Source organism: Rhineura floridana, chromosome 9 (assembly GCF_030035675.1).
Source record: "Rhineura floridana isolate rRhiFlo1 chromosome 9, rRhiFlo1.hap2, whole genome shotgun sequence".
NCBI classification, from domain to species: Eukaryota; Metazoa; Chordata; class Lepidosauria; order Squamata; family Rhineuridae; genus Rhineura; species Rhineura floridana.
The window spans coordinates 114,600,252-114,621,783 of record NC_084488.1 but is presented as its reverse complement, the minus strand read 5'-3'; the positions used below and the strand labels follow the sequence as shown (position 1 = coordinate 114,621,783).

General features: G+C 42.9%; 1 protein-coding gene across 1 annotated transcript in view; it reads left to right on the top strand.

The window, feature by feature from the left end:
• GC (GC vitamin D binding protein) overlaps positions 1-21,532 on the top strand; it is a 61,427-nt gene that overhangs the window by 11,356 nt on the left and 28,539 nt on the right. The window contains exons 2-4 of the mRNA XM_061583425.1: positions 13,603-13,672; positions 15,318-15,450; positions 20,353-20,564. Of these exons, the coding sequence (XP_061439409.1) occupies positions 13,603-13,672; positions 15,318-15,450; positions 20,353-20,564 (415 nt within the window). The remainder of the gene's footprint in view (positions 1-13,602; positions 13,673-15,317; positions 15,451-20,352; positions 20,565-21,532) is intronic.

The window sequence follows — 21,532 nt, the reverse complement described above, 5'->3', positions numbered from 1 at the left end:
TTTAATTTGAAAGGCAGGTTGGCAACAAAATGTTCCCATTTAAACTGCCAGCATGAAGTAGGAACCCCATCCAACAAGAAACGTGTCCAGCTCCTGCTTGATTATATTCCTTGTTCTTTGACTTCCTCTGAGCCAGGAGTGATGTCCTCTAGATGTTAAGAACATAAGAACATAAGAAGAGCCTGCTGGATCAGGCCAGTGGCCCATCTAGTCCAGCATCCTGTTCTCACAGTGGCCAACCAGGTGCCTGGGGGAAGCCCGCAAGCAGGACCCGAGTGCAAGAACACTCTCCCCTCCTGAGGCTTCCGGCAACTGCTTTTCAGAAGCATGCTGCCTCTGACTAGGGTGGCAGAGCACAGCCATCATGGCTAGTAGCCATTGATAGCCCTGTCCTCCATGAATGTGTCTAATCTTCTTTTAAAGCCATCCAAGCTGGTGGCCATTACTGCATCTTGTGGGAGCAAATTCCATAGTTTAACTATGCGCTGAGTAAAGAAGTACTTCCTTTTGTCTGTCCTGAATCTTCCAACATTCAGCTCCTTTGAATGTCCACGAGTTCTAGTATTATGAGAGAGGGAGAAGAACTTTTCTCTATCCACTTTCTCAAGGCCATGCATAATTTTATACACTTCTATCATGTCTCCTCTGACCCGCCTTTTCTCTAAACTAAAAAGCCCCAGATGCTGCAACCTTTCCTCGTAAGGGAGTCGCTCCATCCCCTTGATCATTCTGGTTGCCCTCTTCTGAACCTTTTCCAACTCTATAATATCCTTTTTGAGATGAGGCGATCAGAACTGTACACAGTATTCCAAATGCGGCCGCACCATAGATTTATACAACAGCATTATGATATCGGCTGTTTTATTTTCAATACCTTTCCTAATTATCGCTAGCATGGAATTTGCCTTTTTCACAGCTGCCGCACACTGGGTCGACATTTTCATCGTGCTGTCCACTACAACCCCGAGGTCTCTCTCCTGGTCGGTCACCGCCAGTTCAGACCCCATGAGCGTATATGTGAAATTAAGATTGTTTGCTCCAATATGCATAATTTTACACTTGGTTATATTCAATTGCATTTGCCATTTTCCCACCCATTCACTCAGTTTGGAGAGGACTTTTTGGAGCTCTTTGCAATCCCTTTTTGTTTTAACAACCCTGAACAATTTAGTGTCGTCAGCAAACTTGGCCACTTCACTGCTCACTCCTAATTATAGATCATTAATGAACAAGTTGAAAAGTACAGGTCCCAATACTGATCCTTGAGGGACTCCACTTTCTACAGCCCTCCATTGGGAGAACTGTCCGTTTATTCCTACTCTCTGCTTTCTGCTTCTTACCCAATTCCTTCTCCACAAGAGGACCTCTCCTCTTATTCCATGACTGCTAAGCTTCCTCAGAAGTCTTTGGTGAGGTACCTTGTCAAACGCTGTTTGAAAGTCTAAGTACACTATGTCCACTGGATCACCTCTATCTATATGCTTGTTGACACTCTCAAAGAATTCTAATAGGTTACTGAGACAGGACTTTCCCTTGCAGAAGCCATGCTGGCTCTGCTTCAGCAAGGCTTGTTCTTCTATGTGCTTAGTTAATCTAGCTTTAATCATACTTTCTACCAGTTTTCCAGGGACAGAAGTTAAGCTAACTGGCCTGTAATTTCCGGGATCCCCTCTGGATCCCTTTTTGAAGATTGGCGTTACATTTGCCACTTTCCAGTCCTCAGGCACGGAGGAGGACCCGAGGGACAAGTTACATATTTTAGTTAGCAGATCAGCAATTTCACATTTCAGTTCTTTGAGAACTCTCGGGTGGATGCCATCCGGGCCCAGTGATTTGTCAGTTTTTATATTGTCCATTAAGCTTAGAACTTCCTCTCTCGTTACCACTATTTGTCTTAGTTCCTCAGAATCCCTTCCTGCAAATGTTAGTTCAGGTTCAGGGATCTGCCCTATATCTTCCACTGTGAAGACAGATGCAAAGAATTCATTTAGCTTCTCTGCAATCTCCTTATCGTTCTTTAGTACACCTTTGACTCCCTTATCATCCAAGGGTCCAATCGCCTCCCTAGATGGTCTCCTGCTTTGAATGTATTTATAAAAAATTTTGTTGTTGGTTTTTATGTTCTTAGCAATGTGCTCCTCAAATGTTTCTTTAGCATCCCTTATTGTCTTCTTGCATTTCTTTTGCCAGAGTTTGTGTTGTTGGACTCCATCCCCCATCAGCCAAATGTCAGGGATGATGGGAGCTGGAGTCCAGCAACATCTGGAGGACAGGACATTAGCTCCTTCTGCTCTGTGCTCGCCTACCACAAACGCTAGTCAAACTTGAAGGCCTCGTTATCACCTCATACCCTTGCCAGAGCAAGGAAGGGCTGTCAATTACTCTGATGTTCAGCAGATGCTATCGTCGCTCCTGCTCTGAAAAGAAATCCCAGAGCCATGTTCCTCTCCATTCCCCTTCCACGACATCACTGTCTCCTCCATGGTTTTAATCCCAGAGCCCAGTTATCCCCAGGCCTACCTATTCTCTCTTTACTATTGGCCTTTGTAAAAGAAACCCAAACACCTGAAAACTTGAAAGCAAAACAGACCTTTGCAAATGGGCCGCTTGGAAGGGGAAGGCTAGCATACAGAGTTAAGCACTGCTGTATCTCTAAATGTAGTCTTCTCAGAAGGGAAATGCTCCATGGAAGTTAATGTAAAAGTCACCGCCGTTTCCCCCAGATTCCCACTTGCACTTAATCTGATGGCAGCCTCTTAGGAGGTCCAGCCTGCGCATTTCTGCAACTAAATCAATACCACTTTTGGGGATTAGCCATTCATTCATAAGTCCCTTAGCATACACTGTGGCTACATCGAGTTGCAATATTCTCTTTTGAGATTTCATAATAGAGGCACAGTGTGTTATTTTATAGGAGTTATACTGCGTTCTGCATATTTCTCTCAAATGAAGGCACGCTGGCCTGAAGAATTTATGGAACCAAATACTTGCCATTTCAACAAGGCATGGCGCAATGGCACCCTCTTTAGGTTGTTACTGGAACAGAAATCTTCTTCCTTTTTGTCCAGTGATAGTTGTTGTTGTTGTTATGTGCCTCCAAGTCGACTACGACTTATGGCGACCCTATGAATCAGTGACCTCCAAGAGCATCTATCTTGAACCACGCTGTTCAGATCTTGTAAGTTCAGGTCTGTGGCTTCCTTTAGGGAATCAATCCAGGGAACAATCAAGAGATACAAAAGGACAGTGACCTAAACGCCAGCACATTAGCCACATCTATTAAGACAGAAGAAGAGGAGGAGGAGGAGGAGCACTGCTGGATCAAGCCATTGACCAATCTAGTACAGCATCCTGTTCTCACATTGGCCAACTATAATAATAATAATAATAATAATAATAAAATTTTATTTTTAGGCCGCCTATCTGGCCGAATAATTTATTTATTTATTTTTTATTTTATTTAATTACATTTCTAGACTGCCCTATAGCAGAAAGCTCTCAGGGCGGTGTACAACAAATAAAATCACAATTAAAATATGAGCAAGTGTGGAAAAAAAATATATATATAGTACAATTATAAAACATTAATAAAATTGCCATTGAGATTTAAATTAAGATCATATTAAGTTTAAAATGTTAAATTAAAATATTTAAAAATTTACAAAATTTAAAATAATCGTACTTCTATACCAGCCTTCCTCCCTTAGGAGCCTAGGGCTGTATGGAAATGGACTGCTTCAAGTCGATTCCGACTTATGGCGACCCTATGAATAGGGTTTTCATGGTAAGAGGTATTCAGAGGGGGTTTACCATTCATTGCCTTCCTCTGAGGCTGAGAGGCAGTGACTGGCCCAAGGTCACCCAGTGAGCTTCATGGCTGTGTGGGGATTTGAACCCTGGTCTCCCAGGTCGTAGTCCAACACACTAACCACTATGCCACACTGGCTCTATACAGCATACATGCATACAGCTGTGGCTGCAAAACAAGCATCTGTGGACCGCAAGACAGGAGCTTTCGCGCCCACCATCATCCCCTGCTATCCCCACGTTTCACCTACCTTTCTGTTGTTTTTTGCAGTGCGTGCAGGTTTGCCATCAATCAAGATGGCGGCCAGGGTTTCCCTGGGGGGCTGGGGCCTCTGCCACCATCTTTGTTGATGGCAGCAACACATGCGTGTAACATGCATGCGTGCCATTAGCCAAGATGGCGGCAGAGGCTTCAGCCCCTTGGGGAAGCCTTGGCCGCCATCTTGATTGATGGCAAATCTGCACACCGCAAAAGACAACAGAAGAGTAGGTAAAGCGGGGGGATGGCGGTCTGCGGATGCTTCCGCTGATCGCGGAAGGAGAGTGGAGGACCCCCCATAGCTCCAGGGGCCCTTGGACCAGTGACCCACCTGGCCACCCCTTAGAACCGGCCCTGGGCATGTATACACCTGTTTTCAGATCCTTGCCCAGTACATGGAAGACCTACCTCTTCGCCCAGGCATTTTAAAAATTTTAAAATTTGAATTTAAAATTGAAAATTTTTAATTATGTTTTATTGTGTATTGTATTTACATCCACTTGTATTTTAACCTGTTTTATTATGCTGTACACCGCCCTGGGAGCTTATTGCTATAGGGCGGTCTAAAAATGTAATAAAATAAATAAATAAATAAACAATATACAGCATCATTAAAAAGCAACCATTTCAAAACATTACTTCAAAGCCTTTAAAAATGACATGTCTGGAAAAAGGGTTCTAGCTGACAACAAGCAACAATACCAACCGGGTCTGACGGCACTTGAGGCCACCACCGTCTGAAAGTAATATGATGTTGTTGTGAGTTTGCTGTCTTGAATACTGTGAATAAGCCGGATCACTATGGTTTTGCCTGAAAGCAATGCCTGATCAGCATATGGGATTTGCTTCTTAATTTTTTATTTTATGCTTTAATTACAAATGTATTGGTGGGCTAGTTTTTCCTTACATCTCATCAAAGCACAGCAACAATCAGAAACAAAACATTTAGAAGCTAAACTTGTTTGTGTCAGTGTGCTGCCAAAGCGTTCTGTGGCTGTATGGGAGATTGTTGTGCTTTATTGTTTAGTTTCTATGGTATAGTGTGTTTACTTTTATTTTTAACAATGTTTCAGGTCTCTTGGGTAACAAGTGACATGATGATGATGATGATGTTAAAAGGGAAAGTGTTTGAAAGCACATGCCACTTACAATAAATGAAACAGCAATATCAAAATGCCATCCACTCAAAAACAGGTCTCCAGATCAAAAACAAGTACCTCCATTAAGAAAAACAGCCTGAAACATGCTGTTTAAAAATATTTGAAGAGTCAGGGCCATCTATACTTCCATAGGGAAGGAGTTTCAGAATCAAGGGGCCATCACTGACAAGGCCCTTCCAGAATGGCCAGTAGGTTGTTGTTTTTTAATGGGAAGCAAGATGAGTTTTTTTTATAGATATCTCTGGAATATGAAAGCCATCAGAGATTGGGGGAAGGAACACACCTCACCTAGCAAAGAGGAGAAGGCTGATATAAGAGTTATGTGCATGGGAACAAAACAGTTTTGGAGAGGGAGGGAGGGAGAGAGAGCTGCAAGATGAAGGCACCCAACACAAGGACACTTTCCATGTACCAAAACCAAATGAACTGGTGGCTGAATATCACTTCAGCGCTGATGATGGGACAGCATCCTCTACCATACCTGAAGGTAGTGGGATAGCTTAGTGCAGGCATGGGGAACCTGTGGCCCTCCAGATGTTGGACTCCAACTCCCATCAGCCCCTGCCAGCATAGCCAATGGTCAAGGATGATGGGAGTTGTGGTCCACCAACATCTGGAGGGACACGGTTCCCCATTCCTGGCTTAGGGGTGCAGGGCAGGCCACGTCGCACACACATCTCTGCACACCAGCAGCTCAGTGCTGGTACCTGCCTGCCACCTGAGGCAGTTGCTTCACTCTACCAAATGGTGGTGCCAGCCAGATCACATCCTGGGGATGTGATGTGTCATGGTAAGTCAGCTGTCTGGAAAGAGTGTGGCTTGCCTCTGTCTGGCCTCCAGTTGCATTTTTGTAAATTAAGCATATATTACACACACCAAAAAAAGCTAGGGCTGTGCACCAGATTCAGCCAAAGCCTGAACTGAAAGCCTGAACCAGGGGGATCCTGGCTTTGCCTGAGTCAGGAGGAGATAGTCCTAGAATGCCATGTGTTTGTTGGGTTGGTGAGCCAGGGACACTGTTAGGGGGCAGGGAGAGGCAGGTGCCAGGTGGGAAGGTGAAGCTGCAGTGAAAAGACCTAGGAGAGGTCAAACCTGGGTTCTGTGATCTCTGAACCTTCTCACCACTCGGGAAATGGGAAGCATGCAACAATACAAAATAGTAAAGACAGGGTCCCTAGTGGGACTTACTTCTGAATAAACATACATAGGATTGCATTAGGATCATACTACTGGACATTTTCCTTTCCACTTTAATACCATCATCTATCTATCCATCTATACTAACTGTGAACAAATGTCAACATTTCACACTTGTATAGCTATAGAGCAGGGATCAGGCCTTCCAGATAGATACTATTGGACTACAGTTCCCATCATCCTTGGCCATTGGCCATGGTGGCTGCGGATGATGAGGGATGGAGTCCATCAACATCTGAAAGGGTGATGGTCACCCATCCTTACTTATTGAACCAACTTGTTTGGCAATATTTTGTGCTCATTGTAAGTTTCTTTCGGTATATATATATATATATATTAAGAATCCAACCTGCTACTCACGGCTTTTGGCAGTTAATGGATTGCTTCTGTTTATTTATTTATAGACTCAAGTAATGCACCTTCAAACTGGATATTAGGGATACTCTGTTCTGCATCCATTTCTTCTCTTTTCATTCCCTACTGAATTAATAACCCTCTCTTTCTCTCAACTTCCTTGCCCATTCATTTCAAGGACTGGAGCCTGCTTTTCATACGCTCCTTTATGTTTGTTAAAGATACTGTGGTGAATATCTGGATGACACTATGACTGTTGCTATTATTTCAGTTTTGATTCTTACTTCATATATATATGAAGAGATCCTGGCCCTCCCCTGTGTGGCAACCTTTCATGTACAGTTGGGCCCCACTCATATGGCGGGTTAGGTTCCAGACTCCCACCGAAAAGCGAAAATCGCCAAAAAGTGGAACATAGCATTTGTTTCCACTTGCGAATGCATATAAAAGCCTCCGCTGGCTCCCTTGCTCATTCTCGCCTGCTCACCCTCCCCCCTGCCTGCTTGCTCACTCGTCCTCTCCCCCCACATACTCGCCATCCCCCCACCCATCCCCGCTCGCTCGCTCGCTCACCCTCATTATGGTGGGGGAGTAGTGCTCCCCTTCCACAGCAGGCTCCCTGCTGCGGATCGCAGGGAGGGAGCTGCCCGCCCAAACCCGCTCACTCTCCCCCTGCTCGATCGCTCATTCACCCGCCCAACTTCCCGCCCCCACCTGCCTGGTAAGTAGGTAGGTAAGTGGGGTGTGTGTGCGGGTGCAAGGGCCCAGGGCAGGCTGTTGTACACACATTGTTTACCTTAAAAGTCCCAGGGGAGAACCCGGCCACTTCCTACACGTTGGCAGACTCGGTGCCACTGTTGCCAGCAGGCCACACCGCTCATTGCAGAATGGGCCCGTGCCCCCTCTGTCCTCCCCGCTTGCAGTTTTCTGGACCCACCCAGTTCCCACTCCACCGCTCGCATCTGCCTGCCCAGTCATGGTCCCTCAATCCCTCGGTCCGGATGCACGCCCATGGCCCCCTTCCTCCAACCCCAAAGAAAACCACCATATTAGCGGGACACTGAGAAGCGGGATGCCAAAAAGCGGGGCCCTACTGTACTTGAAGAGTGCTCTCTCCTCAGTCTTCTCTTCTTAAGGCTAAACATGCCCAATTCTTTCAGTCTCTCCTCATAGGAATTTGTTTCCAGTCCCTTGATCATCCTTGTTGCCCTCCTCTGAACCTGTTCCAGCCTGCATCCTTCTTAAAGTGCGGTGTCCTGAACGGGACGCAGTACTCAAGATGAAGCCTAGCCAGTGATCCCGACTTTTGGTGACCCTATGAATAGGGATTTCATGGTAAATGGTATTCAGAGGAGGTTTACCATTGCCTCCCTCTGAGGCTAGTCCTCTCCAGCTGGCTAGGGCCTGCTCAGCTTGCCACAGCTGCACAAGCCAGCCCCCTCCTTGTCCGCAACTGCCAGCTGGGGGGCAACTGGGCTCCTTGGGACTCAGCAGCTTGACCACGGCTGCACAGGTGGCAGGGCATGTAACCCCTGAGCTACTCACCGCAGGGCCGGATTAAGCTGAGGAGGGCCCCTAGGCTGATTGGTGTTTGGGGGCCCCTATCCCCATGCTTCACCTACCTTTCCATTTTTTTTTGCGGCGTGCGCAGGTTCGCCATCAATAAAGATGGCGGTCGAGGTTTCCCTAAGGAGCTGAAGCCTCTGCTGCCATCTTTGTTGATGGCAGCTACGCACACGTGTACCATGCATGCGTGCCATCAGCCAAGATGGTAGCAGAGGCTTCAGCCCCTTAAGGAAACCTTGGCTGCCATCTTTATTGATGGCAAATCTGCGCACCACAAAAAACAACAGAAAGGTATTTAAAGCAGGGGGGATAGCAGGGGGATGGCGGTCCACGGATGCTTCCACGGATCGCAGAAGGAGAGCGGAGGGCCCCCTGTAGCTCCAGGGGCCCTCAGGCCAGTGCCCCCGGGCCCCCAAGAGCTCCAGGCCCCTAGGCTTCAGCTTACTAAGCCTAATGGATAATCCGGCCCTGTGGGGGGGTGATCTTGAGCTGGTCCTTGACACCCAGGAGACACGAGCAGGGATTTGAACTCACAGACTCTGGACTCCCAGCCAGGGTCTCCTCCCGACTGTGCTATACCAGCTTTATAAGGATTCCGTTAATCACCTAAAAATATATGCATGTAACTGTGATTAACAAAACAGCGGTTTTTATTGTTTTACCAGGATTTCATATCTGGTATGTAGGAAAAACTACAACTGACCTGTGCACACACTTCAGAAAACTCAAGTTGGCAATCTTGACAAAAGAAAGTGGAGCAACCAGTTGCAACACATTTCAGCACTGTGGGCTACAGTCTGTTGGACTTTTCTATAACAGCGATAGAGATGCCAACAGATCCAGCAGCATTGATTAAAAGGGAGAACTTTTGGATATACTCTCTGGACACATTGGCACCACATGGCCTGAACCTGCAGGACAGTACCACCACTACTTAGCTTCTGCAAATGAAGCCCCTCTGAGCATTCCATCCTCAAAGCTCTATAACTGCCACCTTGGCACAGCATTTGTATGTTAGCAGCTGATGAAGGCGGAAGCTGAAACATTTTGTTAATATAATAAAAACCTCTGTTTGGTTAATCACAGTGATGTGTATGTATGTATTTGCTTTCTCAGTCTTTTCTCTAAAATGCTTGTTTTCCAAATGTATACAGATTAACTCAATATCTATGCTTAATTTCCACCCCATCTGTTTCTCTTTGCTAGTTTCTTTCAGCCTCTGTGTTGGGTGGCTTGCTAAAATGGACGCTCTGGCTGTATTGTTTCCTGCTTATTATTATCACACGGCAGGCCTGGGGAACCTCAGCCCAGGGGCCAAATGTGGCCCTCCAGGCCTTTCTGCCTGACCCTCAGAACTCTCCCCAGACCACACCTGCTTAACACCCCCCAAGTGCTTTTGCCTGCCAGGAATGTTGAGGGCAGAGAGGGGTGTGCAGGAGTGGGTAGAAACTAGCCTACCGGGCAAAGGTAGAACCTCTGTTGCTCCACCCACTTTTGCCTCTGGAATGTGGCCCCTGAAGTTTGCCCACAAGGGAATGTGGCCCTTGGGCTATTATCCACCCCTGATCTAGGCCAGTCTTCTCTGTCTTGGCTGCAGTGGGGGGGGGCTTTCCCATTCCTGCTCCCTGAAGCCCTTTTGAGTGGAGATATTGGGGGCTGATATTGGGGTCCTTCTGCGCACACAGTACAACAGCTTAGGATTGCTTCTCTTTTGCTTACCTGTAATGCCTTTTGCTTGTACGGACGGAAAATAGACGGAGGGTGAGTGTGGGTGGAAACTAACCAGGGGTGTAGTTGTGCAGGGATCTCTGGGGGTCTTAGACCCTTGACCTTTTTGGGAGCAGGGTCCCAGCAGGGTCCCGATGTATCCTATGAAAAGGGGACATGTTAGCCACTGAGAAGAGTCTTCTGACATGCTTCTTGTCCTTTCCTGCTGGTTGGAGCCAATCAGAGTAAAAGGAGGTGAGTAAAACACTGAGAGGACTCTTCTGAATAGCGAACACTCTCCTCTTTCATGCTTATTGGTTCCTAGGCATTAAGAAGGATCTCATTCTCAACCCTGCAGCAAAAAAAGCAGGGGGGGCAGCATGCCTGTGACTAACATGAAGGGACCCTGAACTTCTGAATTTGCCACTATACTGTTGAGACTAACCTACTGTGCAAAGGTAAAATGTACTTCTGTTTCTCCGCCCACTTTCCCCTCTGGCCCTGCCCACTACTGGCATGTGGCCCTTGGAAGGTTGCCTAGAAGGGAATGCGGCCCTTGAGCAGAACAATATTCCCCAGTCCTGTTGCATGGAGTGTTATTGTATATGACTTGTCATTAATTGTATTTAATTTGTCATTAATTTCATATTCTGCTTATGGCTAATATATTGGATATCACCCTATTTCTTTTAGCTGATTTTATCAGACTGCAGGCTGTCTTGGGGAAAATGCTGTATTTTGAAAGGCGTCTAACAAACGCATCAAATATTATTTATTTTATTTATAAAATTTTATTTTATAAATAACTAAATAATATGTGCAATCCTTTCAAAAGTCCTGTAAATATCTCAGAGCTGGCCATGAATTCCATGGCCTGAATATGCATTGTTTGAAGAAGGACTCCCTTTTCCTTCCTTTAAGCCAACAGCCTTTCAGTTGAGATTTGACCACCTGGGGGCTCCTCCAGGCAACCTATTTCTTAAGCTTTCGTCCTGATTTGCTTGCACAAAGCTTCCGTGGAGATTAGATTATTTCTGATTATGATGATGATTATCATCATCATCATCATCATCATCATTACATTACACTTATATCCCACCTTTCCTCCAGAGAGCTCAAGGTGACAAACAAACATGGTTCTCCCACTCCTGATTTTATCTTCACAACAACCCTGTGAGGTAGGTTAGGCTGAGAGATAGTGACTGAGAAGGTCATCCAGCGAGCTTCATGGCTGAGTGGGTATTTGAATCCTGGTCTTTCAGTTCCCAGTCTGAAACTCTAAACACCACACCACATTTGTTCTGCAGGGAGGTTATATGACGACGAGTATTCGTCCTCCATTCAACTTGACTTACGTCTCCCCATTAATCTTTTATTCATCCCACACTTTTCAATGCATTCCACTGTCACTTTCCAAAATGCAAGAAATCAAATTCTTTTTTTAAAATTAGATTTTGCCAGAGACCTTTTGCACAAAGATAAAGTTCCAGGATGCACTTAAATCCCTTCTGTAAAACAGTGACAGTCTGGAGATCCAGAGAGAGCACAGAATCATCCCTTCATTGTTCTGCATTCATTCTCTCCACAAACAGTCATTTCTACTAAAAATTCTCAGCTTTGCTCCTAGAACATAACATCTTGATTTCCAAACTGTGGCGTGAGGAGGGAACAAGTAATAATAAAGCCATGCTAGGATGTGATGCATTGCATTGCATTGCTTTTCCCAGTCCTAATGCTTTCAATAAATCAAGAGGAGTCAAGGGAAACATTAAGGAAATGGGGAGCCTGGAGAGGAAAAATAAGAGGGGTGGGCTCAGTATAAAATATCTTCCCCTAGGTGATTATCAAGCCCCATTTTCAGTGCCATAAATACTCAGCAGCATTCATTAAAGCAGTAAGCTGCCTTTAAGCCGAGACGTGTCTCTCCAAAAGGGTAAGCCACCATCCAGAGCAGAAATTGTTTCTAACCTGATGTTACCGGAAGAATGCTCTAGGGATGTTTAAGCTCTGCCATTATCAATCAGGTGACCTTTCAGGAATTTGGGGGAGGGCAGAATGAACAGGGCATTTGTGGGCACCTCTTTGACAGTGAGAGTCAAGTTTTGAAAAGCATTGCGGGTCACCCCACTCACGTCAGGTGTGATGTACTTTCACAGATGGCTGATAATGGAGGCCGCATACAACCATCATGATAGCCCTACCCTCCATGACTTTGTCTAGTTCTCCACATCTTAGGGGAGCAAATTTCATAGTTTATCTGCTGTGTGAAGAAGTAATTTCTTTAGTCCATCTTCCAAAAGAGCCCTGCTACATCAGACTAATAGACCATCTAGTCCAGCGTCCTGTTCTCACAAGGGCCAGCCAGATGCTCATTGGAGGCCCACAAGCAGGAACTGAGTGCAAGAGCAGTCTCCCTTCCTGTGGTTTCCAGCAACTGGTGTTCAGAAACATCCTGCCTTACTGTGAAACATTTAGTTTAACTGGATGGCCCCAGATTCTAGCATTATGAGAGGGAGAAAAATGTGTTACACCTTTCCTGCAGGTTGCCTGCATGAATTCTGCCCTATGCCAAATACTCACTGCTTCCGGAAAGCGAACATTCCAGGGAGAAGGGTCCCAGCCTGGACTTCTCCCCTTAAGAGCTAATTTTACATGTTCCTCCTCCTATTTCTTTTCAATATGAAGTAGGGATGGAAAGATCTGTCAGTTTCAATTCTCTCAGCTTCTCATTTTTCCAATCTTAAATTCAGTCCTCCCCATTTCTGCAGCAATTTGTGGATTCCTTTTTATTTAAAAAAAGAAATCTTCAAGAAAATTCTTCCGCAATTTAGCGAGAATTTCTCAAACAATTTTTTGCGTGCAGTTTTAAGTAATGTGCACACTTGGCAAGCAATTTCTCCTAATATAATGCATTTTTCTATGTTGTTTTCACTCATTATTCATTTTTATGTACTCTTTCCCCTAATATATACATTTTTGTAAACATTGGTTGGCGAACTGCATTGCAAAATTCAGATTGTAAATTTCGAAGGATGGTTGTGTTTTGGTTCTCATCTTGTTTTGGAAAGTGCGGATTTGGTAGATTCCGCTTTAAATGCAAACTGAAGCAAATTTCTCCCCCATATCTAAGGTGAAGGAACATTTGAGCATGCAGCCTTTGATGGTCATATCATTGACATACATTTATACTTTTTTTTTTAAAAAAGGAAATGTGTGCATTTGCATCAATACAGAACCAATCAATTTAAATGCAGTTTTCAAAAAAAAATGGAGGGAGGAGAGCGCTTGGGACAGAATCAATAAGCAGTGGGGTTCTGGAACTGTGAAGCAGCCAAGTTTAGCTTCTGGTCAAAGAAATCAGTTCAATAAAACATAAGAGGTGAAATTAGAACAGTTCTGGCCATCGAAAGCATCTGTGTTTCATTGAAGCTCAGGATCTTTTTTCTTTTCTTAATAAAACAAGGTTCAGAATGTTATTCCTTTTGTTTCTCACTCTTTGAAATGTAACTGGGATTTTGAATTAATTACTGTCTCTTCTGTTTTGTTTTTCAGGACGGGATTACATGAGGGATAAAATCTGTCAAGAATTCAGCGTCTTGGGGAAAGAAAAATTCCGTTCTATGTATGTATTTTGAAGACACCGCACAACCAATTCAGTGTCCTTGTGTTCAGCCTTGCTGGCATCCAGGACACATGCTAACAATTGGAAACTCAAGTTGTAAAAGGAGAGATCAAATACCCAACTGTTTCTGAACTGGGCTGCACTTATGGTTTCAAAAATACTGACTCGGGGAGGGGCAGAGGGCCAGAGCAGAACCTGATGAACTAGAGGGGGCGCTTGGAGGAGTTTTGTGGTTCAAGGAGCCTGGATATAATTTGGGTGAAGCCTGCCAGAATATGGAATGAAATGGCTTTTTAGGCTCAGAGTTTGTCTTCTTGGATCAGTAAAATAGTAGCTGGTGCTAACAATAAGGTGTGTAATTAGTGAAGCTAGGATTATTGCTTATATTACTGGCTTTTCCCACGGTTCCTTAGAACAGGCTTTAAGAACCTCCAGAGTTTGTTGGACTGCAGCACCTGCCATACATTGCCACTGGCCATGCTGGTTGAGGCTAATGGGAGTTAAAGCCCACCAGCATCTGAAGGGCCAGAGGTTCCTCTTACCTGCCTTAGAATGATATGAACCTATGCTCAAAATTGGTCTAGGCCAGCGTTTCCCAACTAGTGGGCCACCAGATGTTGTTGGACCACAATTCCCATCTTTCCTGACCATTGGCAATGCTGGCTGAGGTTGATGGGAGTTGTGGTCCAACAACATCTGGTGGCCCACTAGTTGGGAAAGGCTGGTCTAGGCTCTTCAGCCCTCCAGAAAACTTTCACACACGTTAGTGGAGTATTTGGGGATCGCACAACTTATTCCCCACAATATAACCACACAATTCATTGTAGAATTCAATGATGCAAAATGCAAAAGAACCCAGGAAGGGCATTGTGATTATTACCACGGGCAGTGTAGAGTCCATCTAGAGCTATGAGTTGATGTCTCAAAATCTAAGTTAAGAGCTGGGGGAGGGGGAGGGGTGTGTGATTCTAACAGAGCAATCCTGAGTGATGGAAGCCGGTACAATTTACGCCGGCTTAAGCTAAGCTGGCGTAAAGTACGCCAGATCCAAACCCCATTCAGGAGCGAGGCTACTGCTGGCTGAGCCTGGCAAAGGTAAAGAAGCCTGCCAAATAGAGTTTGAATTACATTGGTGTACGTTCAGCTGGGTTGCCAGGTTACATGACTGAGCTGAACAGAGTTAGGATCCAGTTTAAGCTCCCCTCCCTGGTTCCACCACCACCCCACTCCCCCAGAACACCCATTTTTCAGGGTTTACATCAGCCTAAATTACACCAGTCTCAGCTCACTCCTCTGAGCCCCAACTGAGCCAGGATGAGCGAGTTAAGCCAGTAGATCTCCAGCTGAGCCCAGGTCAGCTGGGAACCAGTGGGCTGAGCCGGAGATCTACCAGATCCTAACTGACTCATGCTGGCAGATCTTGGGTCTGGACTGTGCCCTAAAAGGGTTAGGGTTAGGGAGGAAAGAACATAAATCGTTGCTGTTCTTGTTGGCCCAGCTCTGATCTTAATATACAGGGCTGTCATTTTATTTTAACTGTGTTGAATCCTTCATAATTTAACATGATTAAAGGGGGAGAGAATGGTCAGAGCAGAATAATTTCCTGGAGTATTATAATGAATCTTGCCCTCCTGCTTGTTCACAGAGCAATTGTCTTGAACAGCAGGAAATATTGCAATGCCACATTTGAGGAAGTCAACAGTATTGTGCAGGAGATTGTTGCTCTTGCAGAAAAATGTTGCGCTGAAGGAGCTGATCCAGAATGCTACACCACGGAGGTATGTTTCTGCAAGCATCCCTCATTGTATAGGCATATCGAACCTTTCTCATTTTCGAGGTCATCGTGGCTCACTTGTTATTTGAAGGAACAAATGGGGCCTGCAACAAAATGTTGCAGTGACGCATCCCTGTGTGGGATTCCTGCTAGCCAGCTGGCCATGCCGTCTTCCAGGAAATGCCTTCCCATCCCATCCCCACCACTGCTGTTTTCAATTTTTTCCCCTCCAACAGTCTTTCTGTGGCCACTGAGCACACTCCATCCTTACTGGGATGTTCAGAGCGGGTTCACCCCACAGAGTTTTTCCCCCTTTTTTGTCCTTCTGCAAACACAGATTATATATCTTTTTTATTAGATTTTTTTTCTCTTTGGTGGGGGGAAGGTTGGTTGCCGTGCTTATTATCTGTTAATCTAATGGTTGAATCTAATTCAGTTGGGAAGGAGGGAGTGGGGAGGTCAGTTGGTAGGGGAAGATTAAAGGGAAGGATATTAAAAAAGAAACCTGAGAAAGGAATAAACACTTTAACAGGCAATCTCCACAGCTGATTTAAAAACAGTCCCATTTAACATTAAAAGGTTAGGCAGTGTTATAAAAAGAGCTAGGATGTTTAAACTGATCAGGGATCTGAAGCCAAAAATAATGATGTTACAAGAAACTCATAAGGCAACTTCAAAGGATGGTGTATTCAACAGTAAACAATGGGGGAAAATATTTATAGCTAAAGGATCTTGCAAAGCAAGAGGGGTAGCAATTTTAATCAAGACCGAAATTGACTTCAAAGAGACAAAAATAATGAAAGATAAGGAATGAAGATTTATTTTTGTGGAAGGAATTTTGAATGGACTAACAAAAATTACATTAGCGTCAATATACAGCCCAAACACAAATCAACTTACTTTTTTAGACAGAACCCTAAGGAAACTACATAAATTTACAGAAACAGTATTATTGATAGGAGGGGACATCAATTGGAATTTACAAGGTGCAGTAGTAGTTAGAGATATGAAAAATATTAAACAAACTAGAGATGAATCTCAACATCATAAGCAAGTAATGAAATGCATGAAAATCTTACAAAAATATGAACTCCATGAAACATGGGCAGAATTCTACCCAAAAGACTACGCACATTCATTTTACTCACGACCCCATGGTTCATTCTCGAGATTGGATACAATAATGGTCACATACTACCATGGTTAGTCAGAATGCATATAGGCCAAATAAACATATCTGAGCATGCCCCAGTGCTCTTGGAGATGGCAATGTGTGCCAAAGAAAAAACAACACCAATATGGCGATTACACCCTATCCTAACAGCACGACAGGAATGTAAAAGTAGAATACAGGAGGGAATAGTAAACTATTTCAGAGAAAATCATACTAATGACACCTCAGAAGGGGCGAGATGGGATTGTATGAAAGCAGTAATTAGAGGGCAGTATATTAAAGAAATTGTCATATTTGAAATAATACTAAAAAACAGAAATCGGAATTAGAAAAAACTGTAGAAGCCCTACCAGCACAATATAAACGCACTGGTTCACAAGTTATTAGACAAAAATGGAAAAGAAAAGAACTAAACTTACTAGATATTGATAAAAGAATGGTAGATCCGCTCTATGTCAAACAAAAATACTACGAATTTGATGGAAAAGGATCAAGAATGTTAGCAAATAGAGTAAAAAAATGGAAAAATAGTAACAGAATTGTGGCTTTAACAACTAAGGAAGGAACAAAAACCTGTAGTGTAAATGAAATGAAGAAAATATTAACCAAATATTATGAAAATTTATGTAAAGGAACAAATATAAACAGAGAATTCATAAAAGAGTATCAACAAGAAAGTAGGATTACTAGTTTAACAAGGGAGCAGTCAACATATTTAGAACAGCCAATATCAGCAGAAGAAATAAAAAATGCAATAAAAAATTTGAAGTCCAATAAAGCACCAGACCCTGATGGTTTTACAGCTGAATTTTATAAAGCATATGCCGAATTACTGATTCCACAACTTTTGGAAGTTTTTAATGCAATATTACAGGGAACACAACTACCGGATTCTTGGAAACAATCAAAGATAATTCTTTTATTAAAACCTGGTAAAGCTCCAGAACTTCCAGGTTCATATCGGTCCATTTCATTATTAAATGTGGACTACAAAATCTTTGCTACTATATGGGCAAACAGATTAAAGTTTATGATAGGAAAAATAATTCATCCAGACCAGTTTGGGTTTACTCCCAAAAGGCATATAGCAGATCCAATTGGGAGATTACAGAGTGTAATTACGTACGCAAAAAAATCTAAAACATCATTAGCAATTTTGGCTCTAGACCTCTATAAGGCCTTTGATAGTGTAAACTTAATTTTTTTGTTAAATATTCCACAAGTATATAAATTTGGTCCAAAATTCTCTCATGTTTTACAAACAATTTACACTGAAGCATCAGCGACAATAAGATTTAATAATATAGAAACATCTCCTTTTAAAATTCAATCCGGTACCAAACAGGGATGCCCTTTATCTCCATTATTATTTGATCTGATAATTGAATTCTTAGCAGACAAATTTTAAAAAATGATAATATCAAGGGAGTGCAAATTAAAAATCAAACTCACTTAATAAATCTGTATGCTGATGACATGGTAGTTATGTTAGAAAATCCACAAACAAGTATAAGATATATTAAAGAAGAATTAGAGCATTTCCAAAAAACATCAGGACTGAAACTCAATTACACAAAATCAGATTTGTTATGTTATAATATACCTCCTAAAGATCAAATTGGTATGTGCAATCAACTTAAAATCCCATTAGTTCATAAGTCATTTCGTTATTTAGGAGTTCAAATTTCAAAAAATATGAACAAATCCTTCCAATTAAATTATGGAAGGATTTGGAATCAAATAATAGCAGATATTAAAAGATGGAATAAAATGAACTTGTCATTAATGAGTCAAATATCGGTTATAAAGATGATGGTGGTGCCAAAATTTAAGTACTTGTTTTATGTATTACCCATAGATATTGCATTTTTTAAAAAAATATGGCAATCAACAATTGATACATTTATCTTTAAAAGTAAAAGACCTAGGACACCAAAAAACTTGAGATATAGGAGGGTAGAGGAAGGAGGACGGGGAATACCACTATTGAAACTATATTATGATGCTTATCAGCTTAGACATATGATGTCCATAATTAATGATTCTCAAGAAATATATTGGGTTTGTATAGAAAAGTCTTTATTCCAAGACGCAGATCTTACAGTATTACCTTTTATTTTAAAAAAAGAAATTAAAAAGGGAATACAACAACAACATACAAGCATTATTTCTATATTAAAGGTCTGGAAATATAGAAAGGAATCTTTGATGCCAGGGATATCTCCACTGATACCAATTTGTGGACACCTGGATTTTTATCTAAAACAGAGAAGGATAAATAAAAAGGCATTAAAAGATAATCAACTTTATAGATTAATGCATTATTACACTGACTTAGTACCCATATCTAGGACTGTTTGGAGGACATCATTGAAGAATTCAAATATTACATGGTTTGCATGGTATCAACTCTCTACACTTATCAGAAAGCAACATGTCATACAGCAAGGCACTAGAAATTTGACAGATTTTGAAAGAATGGTAGTTAACACAATAGAAAAAGATAAAGGGCAAATAACTACCTTATACAGATTATTACTTAAACAGGATTTGGGATCACAACAAGGGCTACGAATTTGCTGGGAAACTGACTGGGCTATTAAAATTGATCAAGATTATTGGACAAAAATGTGGGGGAAATTTCCTTTTAAAGCCACATCAGCTAAATACATAGAAGTATCACTTAAAATATTACAGAAATGGTACTTGATGCCATCCAGAATAGCAAGGATAAATAAGTCCTACTCACCAGTGTGCTGGAGAGGATGTGGAGTACGAGGATCTTATGTTCACATGTGGTGGGAATGTGAATGTATTCAAAGATTCTGTATGGAGGTCTTTGAAGAAATATCCAATATAACGGGAACGAAAGTAATAAAAACACCGGAACTGGCATTACTTAATAAATTTGATGGTCAAAATCAAACCATATTACACAAGAAGCAAATTGAGTATCTCTTAATAGCAGCACGTATGCTGATAGCTAAATGCTGGAAGGAGGCAAAAGGATTAAACATTAGGAAATGGTACAATACAGTGTGGGAAATAGCGCTTATAGAGAAACTCACTCAACAGCTGAGAGCAGTAAGAGAACAAAAGAAATAACATAGTTCTGCTGCAGAATGGTCGTGTTTTATTACATATATAACCAACACAACAACAACAACACAGGTTCCAACTGCCTTTAATAACTTATGGTTACAATAGTTTTTCTTTTTCTTTTCGTTTTCTTTTTGGAGAAAAAACAATACCTTGATTCGAGATCTGTCAACTTGTCAATTAATTATCATCAAATAACCAACGTTAAGCAATATGTATTGTATTTGTGTTGTAAGTGGATAGCGATAGACTGGAAGCAAACACATATGAAAAGTATTAGTCTTTGTATATATGGTCTATGAATTAAGTTAATATTTAAAATATACTTTTTCTATATATATTCCCAAATAAAAAATATATCAAAAAAAAAAGAGGATGAGACAAATTCAAGGAGGACAAGGCTATCAGTGGCTACAAGCCATGATGACTATATGTTCTACCTCCACTGTTAGAGGCAGTATGTTTCTGAATACCAGTTGCTGGAAACCACAGGAGGGGAGAGTGCTCTTGCGCTCAGGTCCTGCGTTGAACTCTTTTTCACATGCTTGTGTATGAGGGACAGTAGAATCTAGGTAAAGATGTAACTTTTCCCTCTTTGTTTCTCTCTCTCTTCTTCTCACCCATCACCCCCAGTCTTCAGCGCTCTCTGCCAAATCCTGTGATCCAAATTCCCCTTTTCCTAAGCATCCAGGGACAGCTGCCTGTTGTACTGAGGAAGGTCTGCCTCGAAAGCTGTGCCTGGCAGCCTTGAAACACCCACCCAAGGAGTCCTTTACATACTTGGAGCCATCCAATGAGGAAATATGTGAGGCCTTCAGAAAGGATCCCAAGGATTTTAAAGACAGGTGAGTTATGGAAAGCTGGATGCATTGTGATTGTGCCACACTTCAGCACATTTACTTGCCCGAACCCACCTCTCCTCCCCTGGATCCCCTAGGAGACACCCCTGCTGCCACATTCTGGTGGCTGGTCTACAGTCTCCCAGGGTTCAAGAGACCCCTGAGGAGAGATCCCCACAGCTGGAAGCCTCTTTAGCCCAAAGGTACCAACAGCTGCAAAAGAAGGTTCCATCCCTTCAACTGGCCAGGAGGCCACCCTTAAAGGGAGGTGTGTGACGCCCTTCCCTGGCTCTCCCTGTCAGGTTCCTACCTGCTCGTGGTTACTGCCTGTCACTAGGCACCACCAGGGACTCCACCAGTCCAGACTGTCCTTTTTTATGGTTTCTCTCCCCGCTCTAGCACAGATCTCAACAGATCCCCCTACTAGGCAGCACCACCAGTCACGTCCTATAACCAGTATTCCCAGAGACTCTGCCTGAGTCTCTCTATCAGGTTACCTCTGTGACTGAGTGCTTAAGCTGTCCCCAATCCCTTTGCTCTTTATATATAAAGCATACGATCCTGGTTTGCTCTGAATACTTGTGGTGTTATATTCTTCCCTTCACCGCTGCCACCAATTGTTACAGTTTCCCTTCAGCCTTGGTAAGCACCTGGCCCTCCCTTCTGGTCTGTATAACCCCAGCCAAGGATCAGGCCTTCGGTAAACCAAATATAGTTTTTATTAAATAACAGAGATAACAAGATTACTTTATAAAGGCACATAAGCATATGGTTTCATCTATTTCTGGTACTTGTCTTAGTATTAATCCGAACTCCACACTCTCCTCACATCCACCAACTCTCCACACAATCTCCTCTCAAAAACCCACCAAAACAACCCACTCACGTCCACCCAGATTTAACTGTCATCCTTCCATTTATACTCTCAGCCATTCTAAACACTCAGCTAATCATCCAGCATTCTACTGCCCATT